Source organism: Microcaecilia unicolor, chromosome 9 (genome assembly GCF_901765095.1).
Source record: "Microcaecilia unicolor chromosome 9, aMicUni1.1, whole genome shotgun sequence".
NCBI classification, from domain to species: domain Eukaryota; kingdom Metazoa; phylum Chordata; class Amphibia; order Gymnophiona; family Siphonopidae; genus Microcaecilia; species Microcaecilia unicolor.
In genome coordinates, this window is record NC_044039.1 from 185,322,543 (window position 1) to 185,346,793 (window position 24,251).

The following is a 24,251-nucleotide window of genomic DNA, read 5'->3' on the forward strand; positions in this document are numbered from 1 at the left end:
TGTTGTTGTTATGTTTATCTCTCTGATATCCGTCTTTTTCTAGAAGTATAATGAGAGTATTTTTGTGTTTAGTGCATTTTGATTTAGTTTTGTTGGGGGTTTTCTATATTACTGAATTTTCCACATGTAGAATGAATGCATAACTTTACACTTTGGAGAAGTGTAAATCTGCATGTCCATATTTTATCACCAATGGAGTTGGATTTGGGACCCTATTTTGGAAAGCAACATCAGTACCTATGCTGCTTTATCAAATAGGCTCCATTTTATAATTAATGACCCCCAAAGTGTGTAATATCCCACTGAATCTAATAATGTTTGAGAGAAATATCCTATTAGATAGATTACTGACAGGTTTTTATACGATGCCTAGAATAAAGCCTGGTTACTTCATAGTTGTTTGTAATATATTTCCAGCTATGTTGTATGGTTGGATACTGAAATGTGGAATGCTTTACTGCATCCATGAACATTCAGATTGCTTACCGTCCTTGCTGCTCTTTGTCCCCACAAATAAATGCATCCACTTCTAACCAGCATTTTGGTCTTAAAATCCATTTTATTCATCCAACAGGCTAAAATACTGAAGAATCAAACACTGTAATTCTAGAAAGCAGACATACAGAGCAAGAAAGGCAAAGCACAACCCTATCAAGACCAAAAGCAAAGTGAAGACAGAAAAGTGAGTTGCAGGTGTAAAAGAATTACCTTCTTCACTTTTGCTGTGTCTCTTTTTGCTTTTGTTTCTTCCTGAGCCTCTTTTGACTAACTTCTCGGAATCTTCTTGCACTTGGGGCACAGCTGCAAGACCTGCGGAGTCTGTCACCTCTTCACCAGCAGATCTTTCAATGGATATGTCTAAGACTGACTGATTACTAAGGTCATGGTTTTCTTTCTCATCCGAATTTCTTTCAGTGCCCATCTCTAGGACACCTCCGAGACTTTCCGTTGCAGGTTCTCCTTGGCCTTTCTTTTCTTCTGCTTTACATTCAGGCTGCAATGATCTTTTGTCATCTTCTACAAGAGCTTTTTGTTGAAGGTGTTCACTTTCTTCCACGCGGTTTGTACTACTCTCTTCGATTAAAACCATGCCAGTGCCTGAGTTCTCCCTTAGAGAGGATCCATTTTCACTTTGATTAGAGCTAGGGGAAATGCTCTGAGTGTTTTCCTCAGGGCTGTGTGTGCTACAGGTCTCTGTGGGTTGGACTCCATCCACACTGGTCCCTTGTTGAAGGCCCTCATTGTCACACGGTTGTAAGGAATGTTTATTGGCGCATGGCTGGTCCTGAAAACTTTCTTCACCAGCTGCTGATTTTCCAGGAGACTGCTGCATGCTGTCTTCAACACCAGGAACCTTTGTTATAGCAGCTTCAGCTCCCTCAGCGATTTGGGGTTGTGTCATATTCGCCAGGGATGACCCTCCTTTCATTTCTTCCTCTGCAGAGTGGTCCATTTTTCCTTAAAAAAAAAAAAAAGGACCAAATACCATGATCAGTACTGAATGGGACATTAGCTATGAGCCATAAAGCACAGTGTAGGGACACTTGTAACAGTAGAAGCCTCAATCTAGGTGTCCCAAGAATGTGCGGTAGAAGACTGTTGGGCGCCCAGATTTCATTATATAATACTAACATAACCTGGTGGTGGTGTGCCTGACATTTAGGTGCCTGCAGCTACACCAACCAAAGACCTGACATAAATGTGAGAACATAAATGCAGCAGGGATGCACACAACTTACCATACGCTGTAAGTTACGTGCGTAAGTGGGAGCCCTGCCCGAGTCCCGCCCATGCTGATCCCCAGTGCAAAAAAATGCATGCTATGTAAGTAAAGTGGGTATTTGTGGACTAGTACTCAAGGGCTCCTTTTACTAAGTGGCAGTAAGCCCAACGCGGTCTTACTGCTCGCTATACAGGAAGTACCGCCGGGCTACTGCAGCAGCCCGGCGCTACAAATTTTTTAATTTTTGTAGCCATGGAGTGCACCTGGCAGTAATCGGGCAGTGCCACGCGCTGCCCAGTTACCACCGGGTTAACGTGGGAGCCCTTACCACCATCTCAATGGGCGGCGGTAAGGGTCCCCTCTCCGAAATGGCTGCGTGGCAAGTGCTTTACTTGCCGCACAGTCATTTCCTGCAGGAAGGCCAGACTTCCCTTTTACCAGCTGCGGTAAAAGGGGTCTTGACGCGTGTGTAAAAGGGGCCCCAAGTGACCTGCTAGCACTTATGTGGATACGTGATGTATTCTAGATATTTGCACATACAAGGGGCACATAAATGTGAGTGTCTAGATTAAATAATTGCCCTTTGCATGTGTTACAAAATACAAGAGAAATAAATCATATCTGCTGTATAGATGAATGTTAGGAGGGCTTTTCAAAATGTACTTTCAAAATTTCTTTAAATTTGGGGGGTTAGCTAAGCTCACCCCTTTTCAGTGATAGCTCCATGTGAGTTACATTCAGCCATAGCAGATGTTTCCCCGTCCCCAGAGGGCTTACAATTTAAATCTGTATCTAAGGTAATTGAAGGGGAAGCAATGAAGTGACTTGCCCAAGGTCATAAGCAGAATCGGAACCTTAGCTCTCTGGTTCTCTGCCAGCTGCTCCAATATTCTTGGAAGTTAAAGCCTACAGTGTTCAAAATTCATCAGGTCTAGTATGTAACCATTTTCCTAGCATCACAGACAATTCTTGTTGGGGAGAAAATTCTACAAAGGACATTCAAAGTTAGGTGCTGAAGAATTGCACACTAAGCCAGTATATAATAGTACATTTGCACGCATAAGCCATTATTGAATACTAGCATAAGTTGGCAATCACATGCCACTTACACATTCACACCTAAATGTGGCAGTTGTGCGCATAAGTGATAGAAATCTATAAAGTACGCAGCAACATAGTCAGAACACCCATGACCTGCTCATACCCTGCCCACATCAACACCCTCTTTTCAGAAGCACGCTATAGAAGTTACATGTTGAATTTATAGAATAGGTACCTAACGCACTTACATGTATAAATACTATTGTCAATTAGTGGTAGTTAACACCAGTTAAGCACCAATTAAGGGCATATTAACTAGTTAAGTCACATGCGTAAGTGGGTATTCTGTAAATGTGCACACAGTTTATAAAATGAGGGCTATGATTTACCCACTTGCTGTGATATTAGATGACTGGCTTTCTCTTTCTAAACTCAGTAATTCATCCACTATAGAGCAGTGTTGCTATACATATGTAAATCAGACCTAAGAATGTGTAAAATAAAGTTCAAAAGCATATAATTTCTGTGCTGAAAAATAAAAACTAGACCAGTCCATGAAATAAATGGAATAATGGCCCCTCCCTATTGCAACCTGCACCATCTGTGCTGGAGGCAGAGAAATACTGGGAATATTCCTGGCTGCATTCCTTGGCTGTTACACTCATGACGTCATAGACATTTTCAAGTCTCTACCTCCATCCAGGGCTGCCGAGAAACCCAGCCGGGCCTGGGGCAGGATCGAACCACTGCACCCTTCCCCCCACCCCCACTTGGGCTGTCACTGCCACCGCCGCACCGCCCCCCCACTCGGACCACTGCTGCACCATCTTGCACAGCCTGCCCCATTATCGACTGCCACTGTCCTCTCCTGCTGCACGCACTGCCCAGGACCTGGATGATTGCATTAATGCAATATCGCGTTAATACGATCATCTGGGTACTGGGCAGGAGAGAAATCAACCTCTTTCGAAGACAGACCCATCCCGGAAGCAGGCAGGAAGAAGCTTGCCTGCGCCGGGCCCCCCCCCCCCCCTTGGAGGCCAGGTCCGGGAAATTTTGCCCCCCCCCCCATTCCCCCCTCTCGGCAGCCCTGCCTCCATCTGCTGATAGGGGAACATAATCCATCAGTCTGAACTGGCCCAGCAGAACTCACAGAAAGGAAATTATCATATAAGGGGTAAATTTCTCCATATTGCCAACAAGACAGAGTTTTATCTGTTACCTTGGAGTGGAGGAGTGGCCTAGTGGTTAGGGCGGTGGACTTTGGTCCTGGGGAACTGAGGAACTGAGTTCAATTCCCGGCACAGGCAGCTCCTTGTGACTCTGGGCAAGTCACTTAACCCTCCGTTGCCTCATGTAAGCCGCATTGAGCCTGCCATGAGTGGGAAAGCGCGGGGTACAAATGTAACAAATAAATAAATACCAATACACAACTGATCTACAGGTATCAGAAAAATTCAAAACTATCACCACCACAAAAAAAAACAAGGTAGTGGAATACAAAAGTCCTGCTTTTTTTGTTCCACAGTGTTTAATTACAGGTGCCCCTAGTTTAAAAAGCAAAGCTGTCAGTCACCCAGGCTCACATTTACAACATCGATGGAAAGTTACAAACCCGAATGGAGATAGGATGTGTCTTCACAGCTCTGCTCTTACCGGACTCATCTTTGCTTTTGGGAGCTTCGGGAGATGCCACTTTTGAAACGCTCTCCGATTCACCCTTGACCTTTGCGGTCTTCCGCAGCTGAAAGCCTTTTTTGATGTCCGCTAGCAAGGCATCAATAATGCAGCCTTCCTCTAACTTAACACCTCCTTTCCGAACTATCAATACAAAGAAATAAGATCATTTTATTATGAGCCATGAACATTTTGAAGGTCGGAGGGGCAAATTTCTATTTTCTACGTTAACGCCTCGTAGGGTGAACACAGGGAAAGATGTCTAGGAGGTGCAGACCCATTGCCTATTCATAGCTCCTGTTCTAGTTCATGCCATGTGATCCTGGTTGGATAAACACATACATATTCTGCTTTCACACAACAGCATGTATCCAATGTTAACTCACAGAATACCTCAGCACGCTCATATTAAATTTTCTGCTTGTTTTGCCTGGCGGCTTTCCTCCTGCTCTATTTTAGGTCTTCTAGCCAGGGGCGTAGCCAGACCTCGATGGGCAGGGGGGCCAGAGCCCAAGGTGGGGGGGGCACATTTTGGCCTGTCTCCTTGCTGCCGCCACCTCTGCTGTTTCTGCCTCCCCGCCGCCGCCTCTGCTCCCATCACCACCGTCGCTCCCCCCCTGCAGCCGTCGCCGCTGGAGGGTACCTTGGCTGGTGGGGTTCCCCAACCCCTGCCAGTTAAACCATTTGTCCCGTGCTGGTCTTACACTGCTGGCGCCCTGTCCTGCTTTCAGCGCCATGCACGCTCATTTTAATGAAACTGAGCATGCGGCGCTGAAAGCAGGACAGGGCGCCAGCAATGTAAGACCAGCGCGGGACAGACACCTTAGCTGGCAGGGGTTGGGGATCCCCCGCCAGCCAAACCGAGGGCCCCGGAGCCAGTTTGAGGGGGCTCAGACCCTATTGGCTCCCTGTAGCTACGCCACTGCTTCCAGCTCAGTCAAAACCAGTCTCTGTTGTCCTATAGGACCGTGAGCCTTCATGGGGAATACAAGGGGTTTTTTTCTGCTACTGCATAATCCCCGCCTAACCTGGCAATTGCAGTAATGATCCTCGACTAGTGGCCACACTCTGGGGCCAATATTCAGATCACTGGAGTTATCCTGGCTGACTCCCAAGTCAGTGCTAAATCTGAATATTCAATGGCGGGCCATTGCTGGTGGACCAGTTTTTTTTTTGGTCTGTTTGAACATAACCAGCAAAGTTGATATTCAGTCTTAGCTGGTTATGTTGAAACTGGCCAAAGATATCCCATGCATTCATGCGGCCAAATATAGCCACTAAAGTGGGACTGAAAATTGGCGGACAGCTGGTAATATCCAGAACAAAAATCACAAGAGCCCTGCTCCTGCCTCCATTACCAAATGGTTGACTTTTCACTTCAACTTACTGATCTTTCCGTTCTCTCCCTTCTGTCTCTTAGCTTCCTCCTCTGCAAGTTGCTTCTTCCTTTTCTCTGCCTTTACAGCTTGCTCCTTTCTATCTTTGTTATCCTACATTAAGATAAGGAGAGTGTATTCAGTAAAAGATTATTTTAAAACATTTTTTCATCCTCCACCCTCACTGGGGTAACCTTTTAAACATGGCAACCAAAATGAGAAATATATATATCTCAGGACAGAGGGTTTTGGGAAAGTCCTGGGTGGTTGACAGGTTCTATTTCAACTGAGAAGAACAGATTCACGTTTCTGTGTCCTTAAGAAATCCAAGAATGCATCAGTCAGTCATACAGAAAAGGGAAAGGGAAATGGGACTTGATATACTGCCTTTCTGAGTTTTTTGCAACTACATTCAAAGCGGTTTACATATATTCAGTTACTTATTTTGTACCAGGGGCAATGGAGGGTTAAGTGACTTGCCCAGAGTCACAAGGAACTGCAGTGGGAATCAAACTCAGTCCCCCCAGGATCAAAGTCCACTGCACTAACCACTAGGCTACTCCTCCACTAGCAACATTCTATCTAGAAGCCTGCCCTTGCAGATCAGCAATGCGGCCGCGCAGGCTTCTGTTTCTGTGAGTCTGACGTCCTGCACGTATGTGCAGGATGTCAGACTCACAGAAACAGAAGCCTGCGCAGCCGCGTTGCTGATCTGCAAGGGCAGGCTTCTACATAGAATATTGCTAGTGGAATACCAACATTCCATGTAGAATCTCAAATAGTAGCAACAGAATCTCAACAGTAGCAACATTCCATCTAGAATCTCCAATAGTAGCAACATTCCATGCAGAATCAAACATATAAATTGCAAGTGACCGTACTCACCCGCAAATGCGAAGTAGAGACTTCCCTCTCTGTCCCGCCCCCACGTCAATACGTGATGACGGGGGCGGGACAGAGAGGGAAACTGCGCAAAGGTGAGGGAGGGAACCGCCGAGGTTGCCACCGGCATCCCCCCCTCCCTGGAATCGCCACCGCCACCCCTCCACCTGGCCCGGGCCCTCTCTTCGCTATTCAACTTACATCGCCGCAGCACGCAGATCAGCTGAGCTCCCGTTGGCCTTCCTTCCCTGCCTGTGTCCCGCCCTCGCCGATGTTACATCACATGAGGGCGGGACACAGGCAGAGAAGGCTCAGCTGATCTGCGTGCTGCGGCGATGTAAGTTGAATAGCGAAGAGAGGGCCCGGGCCGGGTGGAGGGGTGGCAGCGGCGACTCCGGGGGGGGGGGGGATATCCGGTAGTGGCGACTCCGGGGGGGGGGGGGAAGTACCGGTAGTGGCGACCTCGGGGGGGCCTTGGAAACCCCCCATTCCAATACTAGCCCATTTTAACGGGCTCAACGTCTAGTCTCAAATAGGGAAAGGGAAAGGGAAATGGGACTTGATATACCGCCTTTCTGAGGCTCTTGCAACTACATTCAAAGCGGTTTACATATATTCAGGTACTTATTTTGTACCAGGAGAAATGGAGGGTTAAGTGACTTGCCCAGAGTCACAAGGAGCTGCAGTGGGAATCGAACTCGGTTCCCCAGGATCAAAGTCCACTGCACTAACCACTAGGCTAGAAACTCTAGACTAGTGGTTCTGAAGCCAATCCTCGAAACACAACCAGCCAGTCAGGTTTTCAGGCTTATCCACAATGAATAAGCAAGAGACAGATTTGCATACCAAGGAGACAGTGCATGCACATTTATCTCATACATATATTCTTTGTGAATATCTTGGAACACAGACTGGATTGGTGTGTCCGAAGGACTGGGTTGAGAACCCCTGGCCTAGAGTCCTACGGACACATCTAGACAGTCAGGTTTTCAGATTACCCTAAATTAATATGTGTGAGATGCATCTGCATACACTGCCTCCTTGGTATGCAAATGTACTTTATGCATATTCATTGTGGGTATCCTGAAAACCTGGCTGGCTAGGTGTGTCCCGAGGACTGGGTTGAGAAACCCTGGTCAAGAGTAAGAACATAAGAATAGCCATACTGGATCGCACGTATGTGCAGGACGTCAGACTCAGAAACAGAACGAAGCCTTGCGCGGGAAGAAGAGGACCTTGGATGGCGGGGGTTGGGGGTCCCCCGCCAGCAAAGCTAGCCCACGGCGGCGGCGGGGGAGGGTTAGCGGCGGGAGGGGGGTCGAGAGGGTCGTCAGCAGGGGGGTCCAGGGCCAAATCTACAGGGGCCCAGGCTCCCATATAGCTACGCCACTGGTATACACTATTTAAACCTCTTTGAATGTAGTTGCAAAAATCACAGAAAGGTGGTATATCAAGTCCCATCCCCTTTCCCTTTACACTTGCTTCTGGCTGGCATAAATGCTGTCACCCAAAGTTAGGCAGAAGAAGCACATCAAACTAGTATTCTGTAAAGGGCACTCTTTACCAGGGGTGTAGCTACGTGGGGCCCCCGTAGATTTGGCCCTGGACCCCCCCTGCCGACGACCCTCTTGACCCCCCCTCCCGCCGCCAACCCGCTGTCGCCTACCTTTGCTAGCGGGGGATCCCAACCCCCGCCAGCCGAAGCCCTCTTCTTCCTTCGTTCTGTTTCTGAGTCTGACGTACGTCAGTCAGAAACAGAACAAAGGAAGATGAGGACCTCGGCTGGCAGGGGTTGGGGTTACTCGCCAGCAAAGGTAGGTGACGGCGGGGGAGGGTTGGCGGCCGGAGGGGGGTCAAGGTGGTGGTGGCGGCAGCGGGTCGGCAATGGCGGGGGGGGGGGCAATTCCAGGGTGGGCTAAAATGTGCCCCCTCACCTTGGGTTCTGGACCCCCCATCTGCCAAAGTCTGGCTACGCCCCTGCTCTTTACAGAATACTAGCTTATTGTGGACCATAACAGTGCCTAACTTTGGACACCGTTTACTGAATCTGGCCCAAAGAGTCTATTTCACCCTTGGTGAGAAAGACCTCGGGGAATTTTTAAATCCCTGAACATGGCTATGATTTCTTATGAAAAGGTTGCAGTTTTGAGTCTTTTTTTTTTTTAATTTAAATAATATATTGACTGACACGTACGAGACTTTAAACCTATATTTGGCTCTGTGCAAAAGGCCTTTCTGAGATGTACAGTGACACAAAAACACAGCAGACAAGGTGGTAAGCCCCATCTAGTCAGCCTTCTTTTACACTTGGTGCATTGCCGTAGACCCCAGTTCCCCCATTTCTTTGTAACTAGGCACCCTCCATGCTTATCTCATGTTTTTTTTAAATTACATGACTCTTCCATTATATTGGGAGGCCATTCTGTGCCTCCACCACCCTTTCTGTGAAACATTTCAAGTAATGTACTGACATGCCCAAATGCAAACCTTCTGTGCTTTGAGGAAGAGTTCCCTAAAGGTTTTCATGGTCGTAAACAGATCCTCCAAAGATAATTGATTTACATCTTCGCAGAGGTATTCAGCAAGTTGCTTCTTCTTCTCGTCGATCTCCTTAAGCTTCTTGTCAAGTTCCTCCAATGCATTTATACTATCCTGGAAACACATTAAATATCAGAAACAGTTCAGATCTGGAAAATGCCGCTAAAAATCACTGACTGGTTAGTGCCACCTGGATAAGTGGCTTTGAATATTGGACCCAGCGGCCCTTTTACTAAGCTGCGTAGGCGCCTACGCGCACCAGTTTTGAGTTACCGCCTGGTTACCGCATGGCCCTTGCGGAAATTTTATTTTTGACGCGCGTCTGCTACGTGCGCCGGAAAACATTTTTTGGCATGCGGGCAGTAATCAGGCGGTAATTGGCATTTTATGCACGTAGACCATTACTGCCTGGTTACTGCATGAGACCTTATCCCTAGGTCAATGGCTGGCGGTAAGGTCTCAGGTCCAAAATGGACACACGGCAATTTTCATTTTGTTGCACGTCCATTTTTGGGAAAAACACACGTCTGCACTACCGCAGACCATTTTTCAGTGTGCCTTTGTAAAAGGACCCCCCCCCCCCCAGTGTTTTATAGCGTTCAAACAGTAAGCACCATTTTCCTTTTTATCCCCACCGACATTGGCTGAATTCAATCGTCTGCTATAATTCTGTAAGTATTACGTTCTTTGTATTCCTAAGTCTGGTTCAGAACAAGGGCTTGCTTTATTGAGTTTTTTTTTAATTTCTTGTTTTAAATACAACACATAAATAAGATTGAGGCAAGTGAAATGGAGTAAGGGGTCCTTCTGGGTGGAATAAATGATCAATGGGGTTATAAGAGTGGATGAAGACACTCTGATTTACCCAGGCCTATGCTTAATCTTTTATTCTTACTATAGCTCTGGTTTTACTCTGTATTTTTTCTTTAATGTAAATTATTCTGAATGACTGTGTTCACTAAGAGGCCCTTTTACTAAAACGTATTGGGGTCCTTTCAGTAAGGAACGTTGAAAAATGGCCTGCAGTAGTGTAGGCGCGTGTTATGGCTGCACGCAGAATCATTTTTCAGCGCACCTGTAAAAAATGCCTTGGGGGGGTGGGGGGGGGGGGCAAAAATGGATGTGCGGCAAAATGAAAATTGGCGCGCTTCCATTTTGGGTCTGAGACCTTACTGCCAGCCATTGACTTAGCGGTAAGGTCTCATGTGTTAATTGGGCGGTAATGGTCAATGCGTGTTCAAATGACGATTACTGCCCGCGCGCCAGAAAATAAAAATATTTTCTGACGCACGTCAAAAATGAAATTACCACCTGGGCCATGCGGTAGCCGGGCGGTAACTCGGAATTGACGCATGTTGGGCACACATAAGCGCTTACGCAGCTGAGTAAAACATGGCAGTTTTTATGTTTAATAATTTTTTATTGATGAATGCAGAGATAAAACAATTCCATGTTAAACAAGATAACTCAGACAGTTAACATTGTAAACCTGTACTAATACAGTGAAACTGCTATCATCAATTTTTCCCCCCTTGTATTTCTCCCCCCTATCTTCCCCCCTCCGCTCCCCCTTCCGTATTACTATATTAATTAACAATGGCATGTGCCTGCAAAAGTGTTGTACATAACTATTATCAATAAATCTGCATGTTATTTTTGGGATGTATCAACTAACAACCTGAACATTATGCAACAAAAGTTTTAAAAATAAATATAAATCACTGGTGCCATTCTGTGTTCTTGGTTTGTAGGTCATTGTTCTGTTATACTGTGGTTCTGCCAGTCAGCAAGTTATCACCCCCTTAGCAGGAGAGTTACATCGCATCTGTATGGAGCCACTATCCCATCCGACTTCCATAAACTACCCCACTCCCCAACTATACCTACCCTCTCTTCCCTCCCCCCCCTTACCAACCCCTCCCAAGGTATCTTCCAGAATCAACCCCCCCTATAAACCATGCTCTCTTCCAACAAATTCAGAGGGAATTTAGTACTAAACTTCTACCTCTTGTGTGCAACGACTGAATGTATGGGCTCCAAACGTCCAAAAAAGACTTCCTCCTCCTAGAGGAGCCTCTAACTCCCCGGCGTTCACAAAGCATCAGCTCATGAAATCTATTTCTCCAGTGCCAGAAGTCCGGGAGGGTACTGCCCACCCATTGACAAAGTAACAACCTCTTACCAACCAGACAGGCCTTACGAACTAGGTGTTTCCCAGTTGTACTCAAGACAAAAATCTCGTGTCTATCCAGCAGTACACCCATCGGAGAACATGTAATCCTAGAGCCCAGGAGAAGTGACAGATAGTTCAAAACAGCCATCCAAAAGCGCTTTACCTGAAAGCATTCCCACAAACAGTGGAACAGAGAGCCCGGCATTCTCCCACACTTTTCACATAACGGGTCTTCCACCCCTCCCATCTTAAAAAGCTGAGTTTTTGTGAGATACGCTCTATGGAGAATCCGGTATTGACATTCACGGAGGCCCGCATTACCAGTCATCTCCGGGATCCGAGAAATCAGTTTATCAAAATCTAAGGATAACCCCGGTCTGGCCAAATCTTTAGCCCACCTCATCCTAATCAACTCTCTGTCCTTCTGAAGTGGCAATTTCCCTAATATCTTATACAACTTTGAGACTGAGTCGATCCGTGTCTACTCTATCTAAAAATTGTCTCATCCGATGGCAACGCCTGTCTCTCAAAGCTTCCAAATCTAGGGACCGCACATAGTGTGCTATTTGGTGATAGGCGAAAATGTTGTTCATATCGTAGCCAATACCTAGAGCTCCCAGATTTAACAGCCTCCCTTGCTCATTTAACAGATGTTCCAGACAACTGATACCCAAGTGCCCCCAGACCCGAAATGTCTTATTTTCCATCCCCGGCCTGAAGGACAAATTGCCACAGATAGGCAACATATCCGACGTGTGAATCGATACATGGCAGTTTTTAAAGGGTTTTTCTGTATTTCCATTTCAGGTTGCACACTAATTTTCACGTTAGCACATGCTACCTGGAAAAAGTTAAGGCAGGAGCAGTGTCTCCTATTTAGAAAGCGGTAAGTGTTCCCGCATTAACGCTGCACTATCCAGTTAGCGCATGTTACGTGGAGAGGCATAATTGAACGGGGCGCCCAAGTTTTCCTGAGGACATTCTCGCAGGACGTCCCCGTGAAGGGGCGGGGAAACCCGTATTATCGAAACAAGATGGGCGTCCATCTTTCGTCTCAACATTTAGGTCGATCTTAGAGATGGTCGTTCCCGATTTTCGGCGATAATGGAAACCAAGGACGCCCATCTCAGAAATGACCAAATCCAAGCCATTTGGTCGTGGGAGGAGCCAGCATTCGTAGTGCACTGGTCCCCCTGACATGCCAGGACACCAACCGGGCACTGCAGTGGACTTCAGAGGTCTCAGGTGCATAGCTCCCTTGTGTGCTGACCCCCCCAAAACCCACTCCACACAACTGTACACCACTACCATAGCCCTTAGGGGTGAAAGGGGGCACCTAGATGTGGGTACAGTGGGTTTGTGGTGGGTTTTGGAGGGCTCACATTTACCACCACAAGTTTAACAGGTAGGGGGGGAATGGGCCTGGGTCCGCCTGCCTGAAGTGCACTGCAGTACCCACTAAAACTGCTCCAGGGACCTGCATACTGCTGTCATGGAGCTGGGTGTGATATTTGAGGCTGGCATAGAGGCTGGAAAAAATATTTTTAAAGTTTTTTTTTTTTTAGGGTGGGAGGGGGTTGGTGACCACTGTGGGAGTAAAGGGAGGTCATCGCCGATTCCCTCCGGTGGTCATCTGGTCAGTTTGGGCACCTTTTTGAGGCTTGGTTGCAAGAAAAAAATGGACCAAGTAAAGTCGCCCAAGTGCTTGTCAGGGACGCCCTTCTTTTTTCCATTATCGGTCAAGGACGCCCATGTGTTAGGCACGACCCAGTCCCACCTTCGCTACGCTTCTGACACGCCCCCATGAACTTTGGTTGTCCCTGCGACGGAAAGCAGTTGAGGACGCCCAAAATTGGCTTTCAATTATGCCGATTTGGGTGTCCCTGGGAGAAGGACACCCATCTCCCGATTTGTGTCGAAAGATGGGCGCCCTTCTCTTTCGAAAATAAGCCTGAAAGTAACATAGTAGATGACAGATAAAGACATGTATGGTCCATCCAGTCTGCCCAACAAGATACCCTATGTAATGAGTTTATAATGTGATACTTCAGATGTATACCTGATCTTGATTTGTCCTTGCCATTTTCAGGGCACAGACCATAGAAGTTTGCCTGGCACTGTCCTTGTTCTAAATTTCTGAAGCTGTCGAAGCCCCTGAAAAGCTGAACTCCAGCCCATCCAAATCTATTCAGTCACAATCAGGACAGAGACCTTAGAAGTCTTGCCCAGCACTTTCTTTGCTTCCCAATTAGTGGGTGCTACCTAATCTTGCTGAGCTTTGTTGGATCCATTCCTTTCAATCAGGATTCCTTTGTGTTTATCCCATGCATTTTTGAATTCCATTACCGTTTTCAGACATCTGGTTTCTATTGAGTACCAACCTGGAAATGTTATCTGGTTAGCGGTGATATTCAGACTGCTAACTAGACAACAAACTGGTAAAGGTTTCTGCTGTATTTATCTGGTTAGTTATCTGGCTAGTCAGTGGTGGCACTAACATTAGGCCAACTGAGGCAGGGGCCTCAGGCAGCACTTTTCATGGAGTGGCATCCCCCCACACCGGCTGTGGTCTGGTATCTCCCCCTGCCCTTCCTTCCTCAACTCCCTTTCCCAAATCTACCTTCTTTTCTTGTTTTTCAAAAGTCAGCATCAGCAGTGATTCCCTTAGGCTGCCTTGCCACCAGCCTCTTCTCTCTACTGCAGTCCGCCTTTCTGGTGTAAATTCCTGTTTTCTTGTTAGATAGTACTCTTTCCTGCCATACCCCCTGTTAATTTGTTTGCTTTATTTTTTGTCTATTAGATTGTAAGCTCTTTCTTCTATGTTTGTGCAGTGCTGCATACGCTTCGTAGCGCTATAGAAATGCTAAATAGTAGTAGTAGTTCTTAGAGGCGGGCCGCAATAGAGAGAAGCGGCCCGGGCCAGCGGCAGGGCAGCATATGGGAATCACTGCCGCCTTTTAGAAAACAAGAAAAGAAGGTAGATTTGGGGAAGGGGGTTGAGGAAGGAAGGGCGGGGCAGGGATTTGGGGGAGAAAGAGAATGTGTGAACAGAGAGACGTTGGACTCGGGGTGGGGGCTGGGTGCAGCATCTCATTAATCGCCTCAGGCGGCAGATTGCCTTGGGCCGCTTCTGTATTTAGTGGTCTGAATACAGCTGCTAACGGGATAATTTCTGTCTCCCCGTGGACTACCCCAGCGCCATCTGGATAGTGCCATGGTGCTCAGAGGGGACATTCAGCGTCACTAACTGGTTAGAAGCACCTGCCAACCAGATAAGTGCCTTAGAATACCAGCTCCATTATTTTATCAATCTTATTAGGTGAATTAAAAAAAAAACCCCAAAAACATAAAAAGTAAACAGAACAAAACTTGATAAAGCAAGTCCTTGTTCTAAGCCAGACTTCGGAATACAAAGAATGTTGTAATTAGAGAATTATAGCAGAAGGTTAAATCAGTCAATAATAGTGCTGCATATTGATTAAACATTTTAATTGATCTATTAATCATGCTTAAAAATTTTAATTGTAAGATTAATCAAATAAAGCCTCCCCCTTGCGTTTCCTCCTGTACAGTGCAAAATATACACATCAGATGTACATTAACCTGACATATTTCAGTTACTAAACTGAAAATAAAATCATTTTTCTTACCTTTGTTGTTTGGTGATTTTATTTTTCTAATTGTCTTGTTCCCTGTCTCTGGTTCTGCTTCTAAGGCCTCTTGTCCATTCTCCATTTCTTTTCTCTCCTGCTCTATATCCATCTTTCACATCCACATCCAACTTTCTTTCTATTTCCTACCTCCTTCTCAAATGTATCTAGTTTCCATCTCTTCCCTTCCCCTTTATCCATTGGCAGCATTTCCTTTCTCTCTTCCCTTTTCTTCCATCCCTGAGCAGCATCTCCTCCCTTCCCCTCCCCATCTGTGGGCAGCATGTTCTCCCTTCTCCTCTATCCATATGCAGCACCTCTTCCCATCCCCTCCGTATATGGGCAGCACCTCCTCCCTTCTCTCTTCCCTTCACCTTCCCTCCATCCATAGGCAGCATTTCTTCCCTCTCTCTTCCCTTCAATCCATGTGTATTCCCTTCCTTCTTTCTTCCCTTCCCTCCATTCATGTCCAACATCTCCCTTTCTTTCTTCCCTGTCCCTCCAAGAGTCCTGTATCTCTCTCTCTTTCTCCTTCTCCCGTATATCCTGGCACCTCTGCTTGCCTGCCTCTCCTCAGCATCTCTCACTCTCATTCCTCCTCTCTTGGGTCCCTCCAAACTTGCCTTTATGGCCAGCAGGACTAAAGACACACTGCCTCTGGCCAGTCCAGAGCCCTACCTACAGTATAAACTATAAAGAGATGACAAAACTTCAGTCACTCACCTGAATGGGTTTCTCATACTGTGCTTGAATGTCATTATTTGATGAAATTTTATTCTTTGTGTCCAGCAGTCTCTTTAAGTTGCCACTTGTTTCAGAGTATATATTCTCAATGTTAATTCTGGAATGGTGAACAATTAAACCAAGTAACTAACAGGATGCCTAGGATATTAGGAAATTATACTAGGAAAATGATATTCTGGTAAGAATGCTGAACCATAAAAGCTTCACCTTATATTATTTATTTAAATATTTGTATTCTGCTCTATCTTCCATAAAAAAAATGAGACAAGTAATAAACACATACATATATATGTATATATATTTCTGAATAGCAGCAAACAACAAGAAGAAGACCAACAAGCATGAAAGTAAACAATTTTATTAAAACTAACACCTGAAGTGACCACATTTCACCCAAAAAGGCTGCGTCAGGGGTAGAGCTGTTAAACCAGACATATGAATTAATTAAAAACAAATAAATAATAAACCATATCAAATTAATTTCAATGTAACAGCCATAAAAATAATCAAAGAGAAATTAAGATTCTGTGATAATATTCAGCATTTCAAATGATTCTTAAAGACTCACTATTTTTAAAGGCCTTTCTAAAAGAATGAAGTGTATTGAAGTAACTGTTTTTCAGTTAATTGGGTTGATGTATTAATTGCTGTTGACTATCGTTGTTTGTTATGTTTTAGTGCTTTTATTAATTGTATGTATGTATGTTACCCGCTTTGGGTAAATGCGGGATGCAAATAAAATAAATAAATAATAGTACAGTGGTAAACAAAACATAAACATGACATATCACAAACATATAGCATGCAAAGAAAAAACAAACCTCATTAACAAGTGTATAAAATGTGCATCAATTATTCATATTGACTAAAAGTGCAACAGGTAACAGTCAAATGCAAAATCAATGGCTAACAAACATTCATAATTATTATGATTATAAACAGAAACTTTTCCATGTAAACAAGCAGAAGTAGCACCAAAAAGGACACATACCTAAAAGGGAACTAAAACAAGCTTTCCCCTTATTAGCAAAGGTACATCCAAAACAGCCTAAAAATAAGTCTGAAAAGTGGTTTGTTAATGTGGCTTGTTTTTATGCACGTTATATGATTGTGGTATGTCATGTTTATTTTACTTACTACTGTACTATTATATTAATTTGTTTGATTATTTTTATGGATGTTACATTGAAATTAATTTTGATGTGATTTGATATTTATTATTTATTTGTATGTTTTTAATTAATTCAAATGTCTGGCTTAACAGCTCTACCCCATACGCAGCCTTTTTGGGTGAAACGTGGTCACTTCAGGTGTTTGTTTTAATAAAATTGTCGACCTGCACGTCTGTTGGTCTGTTTCTTGTTGTTTGCTTGTAGATCATCATGTCTTTTGTGTGCTTTTTATATTTCTGAATTATAATTATGTTAAAGGAAGCGCAGGGACACTGCGAGAGCTAGGATCCAGGTCAGGAAATTTGCTCACTTGTAGTTCAGCGCTCTAACCCAAAAACTAAACTTTCCTTCATAGGGAAAAAAGGGTACTGAAACAGACTCCTACCCAGCTGCTTTTGAAACCAGTTCAAGGTCATCTGGAAGATGCAACAAATCAACATGGTTTTTCTCAACCTCCTTAAAAAAGGAAAAGAGTGTAAGAAGCAAGTTTAAATAGCTTGCACTGTTTGCAACAAAGACATGCACTTCTTCCACACACATTGTGGTTCATTTACCTGCTTGGTTGCCGCTCAATGATTAGCAGCGACAGGGTGCGCATGAAAAAAAAATCACCTATGCACTTTGAACCTACAATTTGTGCAGGCAGCCAAGTCAGCACTAAGTAGCGCAAGCACATTTGAAAATTTGTGATATGGAATTGATAGGATGCCTTAAAAAAATTCTGCGCGTGCTAAACCAACACGTTAGCATACAAATTACTACGCATTGTTGATTAACTTGTTTTAAACAGTTACAATATGCATGAAAAATTTAGCTATTAATAAAGCCCAAATGAACCAAAAAGTTTTGCCCCTGTGCATGTCCCTATTGAAAATAAAATGGGCAATAATGAAAACCCTTAAATGCTCAACCTTTATGAGATAAAAGTACCTGCAGTGAACGATAGCAGCCGAGAGGGGGGCAGGGGGGACAAAATTCCCCGGGCCTCCAAGGGGGTCCAGCGCCGCAGTCCCACCCACCCTCCGTCGTCGACCGTCTGCCACCGGGCTGGGCCCCCTGCATTGAAATCACAGCGCCTCTCACCTCAGTGTGAAAGCGCTGCAGGCAGCAGGGCAGCAGATTGCCTCCCTTTGGCCCTCCTTCCCTCCCTGTGTCCCGCCCTCGTCTGACATAACTTCCGCGAGGGCGGGACACAAGGAGGGAAGGAGGGTCGAAGGGAGGCAATCTGCTGCCCTGCTGCTGCCTGCAGCACTTTCACACGGAGGTGAGAGGCGCTGTGATTTCAATGCAGGGGGCCTGGCCCGGTGGCGGACGGAGGGGGGCGGGTGGAGGGGGGGAGTGGCTGCGACATCGGGGGGGGGGGGGCAGCCTTGCCCCGGGCCCGGCCCAGTCTCTCGGCGGCCCTGCAATGAACGATGTAGGCGCTTCTTCATGTGGACTGAAGAGGCAGTCCTGGGGGCAGAGAACAATGTATATGTTTAGGTGTGTTCTTGATGCCTAAAAATAGCCCTCCCTTTATACAATTATCGTCACTGAGGGGCCCTTTTGCTAAGCTATGTAGGTGCCTATGCATGCCCAACGTGCATCAATTTGGAATTACCGCCCGGCTACCACATGACCCGAGCGGTAATTTCATTTTTTATCTGCATCCATTATGCACTAAGGAAAATAATTTTTATTTTCTGGAGCGTGGCGCTAACCGGGCGGTAAAAGGCATTCTATGCGTGTAGACCATTACTGCCCAGTTAATGTGTGAGACCTTACTGCTAAGTCAATGGGTGGCGGTAAGGACTCAGACCCAAAATGGATGCGCGCCAATTTTCATTTTGCTGCACATCCATTTTCAGGCAAACATTTTAAAAAGGCATTTTTTTACAGGTGCGCTAAAGAATGGATCTGCGTGTGTCCAAAACACACGCTTACACTAGGGCAGGCCATTTTTCAGCACACCTTAGTAAGATGACCCTTTAATATATAAATAATTTGAAGTGTCTAGATTTGACCATTTTTGGAGTCAGGCCCACTCAGTCAGCAGCAGGAGGCATGGGCCAGTGAAAGAACCAGAGACGGTACCAATATCTGCACCGTCTAATGCCCTCCATGTTAACTTCAAGCCTCCACCAAAAAAACACCAAAAAACAAAAACACATAAATTCTGCTTATGCCACTGGAACAGGTATTCCAAATTATTCCCCAGATACCCTGCTCAATATCAGGCTATATACATTCCACAGTGAACACTCTGCCGATGTATGAAAACATTCCCAAAACTTCCGCTAGGATACTGAGTACCTCCAGGATGTGATGGAGCAGAGTAATGCGTGTCTGGTTGGCTTTTGTTTCGGTGAGTTTCAGCAGGGTGCTAATTTTAAAGCCGTCTGCATTGCCTGTGTGGCTTCCCTGAAAGATGCAGGAAACAAAAAGACAATGAATACACTTATCCAGTTTCTCCGTAGCTATTCATGACTGCCGACATTGCTCATTTTTCTTGTACAAGCGAGGGACGGAGAGAACTTACGTACATAGTTTAGAAAATTCCCAACTTTGAGAATCAACTGGCAGAAAAGCGGTAATCTATGACTGGCGAGGAGCCCTGAAAATAAAGCAGAAAAGTTTGAGCTGTCAGTTTACTACTACTACTATTAAACATTTCATCGTCTGTTTCTGCATTTGATAACCCTGGCTCGGCATTGGGTAGCGTATGGACACTTTTATTGCACTTACCGTCACATGCGGTGTTAATAAGCTGTGCTTTGGGTTGCAGCATATCCAGGATAACGGCCGACTCTTCACACAAGAGCATACACTCGATCCGGAGCTGGTACCTAGTGTAAGAAATCAGAAGAGTAATGCATTGTTTTACCGGAAGTATCTAGTGCTGGCAAAAGATTTAAATACATGTAAGGTATTAATATAGAAACACATCTTTTCCAGAAAAGGGGAAACAGTAAAACTAGAGGACATGAGTTGAGGTTGCAGGGTGGAAGACGTAGGAGTAATGTCAGGAAATTCTTTTTCATGGTAAGAGTGGTCGACGCATGGAATGCCCTCCTGAGGGAGGTGGTAGAGACAAAAACAGTGACAGAATTTAAAAAGGCGTGGGATGAACACAGAGGATCTCTAATTTTAAAATGGATGGCATATTTAAAAAAACAAAACAAAAAAAACAACAACCCTTAAATAGTTCCATGTGTGTGGATGTTCTGAGTGACGCTTAGATTTTGACTCCAGCTGTGAAGAAGTAAGGCCAGTGCTGGGCAGATTTTGTAAGCCTGTGTTCTGTATATGGCAATCCAGTTTAGTATGGGCTGGAAAGGGCTTCAACGACAACTTCAGTAGCTGGAACCGAGGACAATGCTGGGCAGACTTTTATGGTCTGGGTCCCACAAATGACAAGACAGATTCGGATAGGCTGGAGCGGGCTTTGATGGCAACTCCAAAAGTTGGAAAATAAGGACAGAGCTCGGTGGACTTCTAATGTCTATGTCTCAGAAACACCAAAGTAAGACAAATATCAAGTATATAATATCACATTCATTGCTGATTTAATCATGAATTTATAATGAATGTGACTTGGGCAGACTGGATGGACCTTGCAGGTCTTTATCTGCCCAAGTCACTAGTATGTTACTATGCAAGATCTCTCTCACCAAGATTGTAGCAGGGCCGGCCCTACCACTAGGCAAACAGAGGCAACTGCCTAGGGTGGCAGAATTTTGGAGGGGGCAGCAAATAGCTGTGTGGAACAACATGGCTGGTGGGGATCCCTATGCTCCACTCATTAAAGAGAGAAGTGAGTTGGCCAGGCAGGGTGGCAGAAGCCTGTGAGGTGGCTCCCTACCACTTTTCTTCCTCTTCCTAGAGGCTACCACAGGAAGCACGTTCGAAATGCATGAGTTCAACATTAGGAAGTGTTGGCGCTATGTTTTCAACACAGTTGCAGCGCTGGCCTTACGGAAGATCAGCAATTAAGTTATGTGTTGTAGAAGTTGGTCATCTGGACACAAGGCTCATTTGCCCAGGGAACCCAGTACCTTGTTTTGGACTGTAAGCTTTCAGACATTAAATGTAGTACCAATTGCTATTAAGCCAGTATAATTAACATGTTGTCAGATCTCTTGAGTTGTTGTTTTGCATTAATGGCATGATCATCATACAAATCTTGAGTTAGTCCAATGGAATGAGGAAAGGCTAAAGCGGCTAGAGCTCTTCATCTTGGAGAAAAGGCGGCTGAGGGGAGATATGATAGAGGTCTATAAAATAATGAGTGGAGTTGAACGGGTAGATGTGAAGCGTCTGTTCACGCTTTCCAAAAATACTAGGACTAGGGGGCATGCGATGAAGCTACAATGTAGTAAATTTAAAACGAATTGGAGAAAATTTTTCTTCACTCAACGTGTAATTAAACTCTGGAATTCATTGCCAGAGAATGTGGTAACGGCGGTTAGCTTAGCGGAGTTAAAAAAAAGGTTTGGACGGCTTCCTAAAGGAAAAGTCCATAGACTGTTATTAAATGGACTTGGGGAAAATCCACTATTTCTGGGATAAGCAGTATAAAATGTTTTGAACTTTTTTGGGATCTTGCCAGGTATTTGTAATCTGGATTGGCCACTGTTGGAAACAGGATGCTGGGCTTGATGGACCTTTGGTCTTTCCCAGTATGGCAATACTTATGTACTTATGAATAATTAAGGAAAGGTAGGGATAAGATGTGTGCAATCCTCAGCAAGCATTTAACTTGTTAGAATGCCTTAAATATAGTAAGCACAAAATCGACCTAACACACATACAATTGACTTTCTTGCATTAATAAGTTCTAATGCATATGATTTTTTAAATTATTATTAACACAAATGTCTGAAATGAACCAGAAAAAAAAGACCAAAAAAAAATCCAAGTACAAACTATGGGGTCCTTTTACTAAGCAGTGTAAGCGTCTACGCACACACAACGCATGCCAAAATGGAGTTACCACCCAGCTACCGCGTGGCTCTTGTGGTAATTTCATTTTTGGCGTGCGTCCAATACAAGCGTCCAAAAAATAATTTTTATTTTCGGATGCGCATATTGGGTGAGCGCCAAGTGGCATTTGATGCGCGTAGGTCATTATTGCCTGGTTACCGCGTGAGACTTTACCACTAGGTCAATGGCCGGTGGTAAGGTCTCAGACCCAAAATTGCCGTGCGGCAATTTTCATTTTGCCGCACATCCATTTTCAGAAAAATTTTTAAAAAGGCATTTTTTTTTACAGGTGCGCTGAAAAATGATTCTGCGCACACGCCCAAAACACGCACGCAGGCCATTTTTCAGCGCACCTTTGTAAAAGGGCCCCTAAAAAGGTTTGCCCGTGTACATCCCTAGTAGGAATGAAACAGTAAAAACAAAGGAGGGCGACACATCCAGACTAGTTTTGTTTTCCTGGATGCTGTAAAATGAGATTTTTTTTCTAGAAGCTGTCGTTAGAGAGGAAACACACATTCCTTCAGATTCTACACCATAGTGTGGACAGTATTTTCATGGATGATATATCAAGACTTGTACGACTGTGTCAAAGCTAAAGCGTTTTTTTCTAGAAAACAAAAAGACATCAAAAAAGAAAAATTACAAGAGGTGGAAACAGCCAAAAAATGAAAAACTATCACTTACCCAGGCACAGAGAGGAGCAGCAGATAGAACTCATCTGCATTTGCTAATTTTGCTTTCTCTGCTTGGTATGATTTTAAGTTTTCTATCTGACAGAAAGAAATCAAGATTATTATTATTATTTGTAGCATTTGTATCCCACATTTTCCCATCAATTTGTAGGCTCAATGTGGCTTACATTTGCCGTAATGGCGGCTGCCATTTCCGGGTAACAGAATTACAATTGGTAATGCATACGTGGAACAGATAACGGTACACCTACATACATGGTAACATACAAGTAACATAGCATATTTGGAACAGAGAGGTAATCAGTCAAGTGGTAAGATTCTATTTGTGTCTATGTCATGTAAAGTCTTGTTATTTAGTATTTAAGATGGATGTTTATGGTATACCTTCTTGAACAGATCTGTTTCCAGTAGCCTTCGGAAGATAGTTAGGTCTTGCGTTATTTTTATGGCCAACTTTCTGTGCACTCATAAACAGATATGTGCACACTTGTGTATTTCACAGTAATACTTACCTCGTGCTTTTCAGGCAGTAACTTCATCAACTGCTTCAGGATTTCAACATCAAATTTGGTCCTGTCTCCTTTCTCGATCATATCCACCACTTCTTTATTGGAGCTGCAGAGGGGACAGATAGTCTTAGGTCTTTCCCTGAACTGGAATTTCCCCCAAAGTACAGACAATCTGCTATTCATAGCTCTGCATAAGTTACACTTTGCTCAGGCCCTCTTGTTGATAGTACAAGATGAGTTACTTTTAGGACTTTGGAAGCCCTCTGGGCACAAGGGAAGCTAGTTTTGTATCTGAGACAACGGAGGGTGAAAAATTTCTGTAGATTTGAAGGAAACAGAAACATAGCTCAGAGCAAAACAAAATGATTCTGATACTTGAAAAGAACTTAGACCTTCAGCATGGCACCAAATATCTGAGTGCTTTTTAGAGTGGCATTTCTGAAAGATGTACAAATCAGAACCAAGATGCCCAGTCGGGATGTCTCAAATTCTGATAGTATTTTAGAACCAAATCTGCCAAGAGCCTGTTCCAAAAAACAGGGAGAAATGAATTTTATACATGTGGCAGGAGCATCGGCTTACATATCTTAAATATTAATGGGTCAAAATAGGCGCATAGGTGTTCATGTTGAGAAATAGCCATAAAATGTTTACCTTTACCATTTTTGAAACACAAATGTTTATTTTTCCCAAACCTGTCACAGAGCCCAGTATCCTTTGCCAGTTTTGCTTTCAGTGTGGACATCTAGCATTGGGGAATTATTGTGATAACCTCCCCTAATTCCTGTAGGGGGCACAACTTAATTGATTAACATACCAAACAGTACCAATAATTGGTACTTAACCAATTAGCAACACTAATCGGCTTTAATTAGAATTTACGTGTACAACTTTCTAGGCGTTTTCTATAATGTGGTGCGCCTAAATTCTAATGCACACAGCCGAAAAGAGGGCGTGGTCATGGGCAGACCGTGCACTGTTATGGAATACACCCGATGTGTTCCTAAGTTAGGCCTGGCTTTAGGTGGCCTAAATGGGTGTGCCTAAATTTTCGATGCAAGAATGGTACATGCGCATATTCTGTAAAGTATGCCTAACTTTAGGCATAATAT

The 24,251-nt window shown here is 44.5% G+C and overlaps 1 protein-coding gene across 1 annotated transcript in view; it reads right to left on the minus strand.

Moving 5' to 3' along the window:
• The window catches only part of LOC115477492 (inverted formin-2-like), a 50,930-nt gene that overhangs the window by 15,567 nt on the left and 11,112 nt on the right, over nt 1–24,251 (minus strand). The window contains 11 exon segments of the mRNA XM_030214403.1: nt 709–1,458; nt 4,421–4,585; nt 5,829–5,931; nt 9,187–9,351; nt 15,784–15,901; nt 17,362–17,432; nt 19,269–19,376; nt 19,499–19,569; nt 19,701–19,801; nt 22,623–22,708; nt 23,143–23,245. Coding sequence (XP_030070263.1) covers nt 709–1,458; nt 4,421–4,585; nt 5,829–5,931; nt 9,187–9,351; nt 15,784–15,901; nt 17,362–17,432; nt 19,269–19,376; nt 19,499–19,569; nt 19,701–19,801; nt 22,623–22,708; nt 23,143–23,245 — 1,841 coding nt within the window.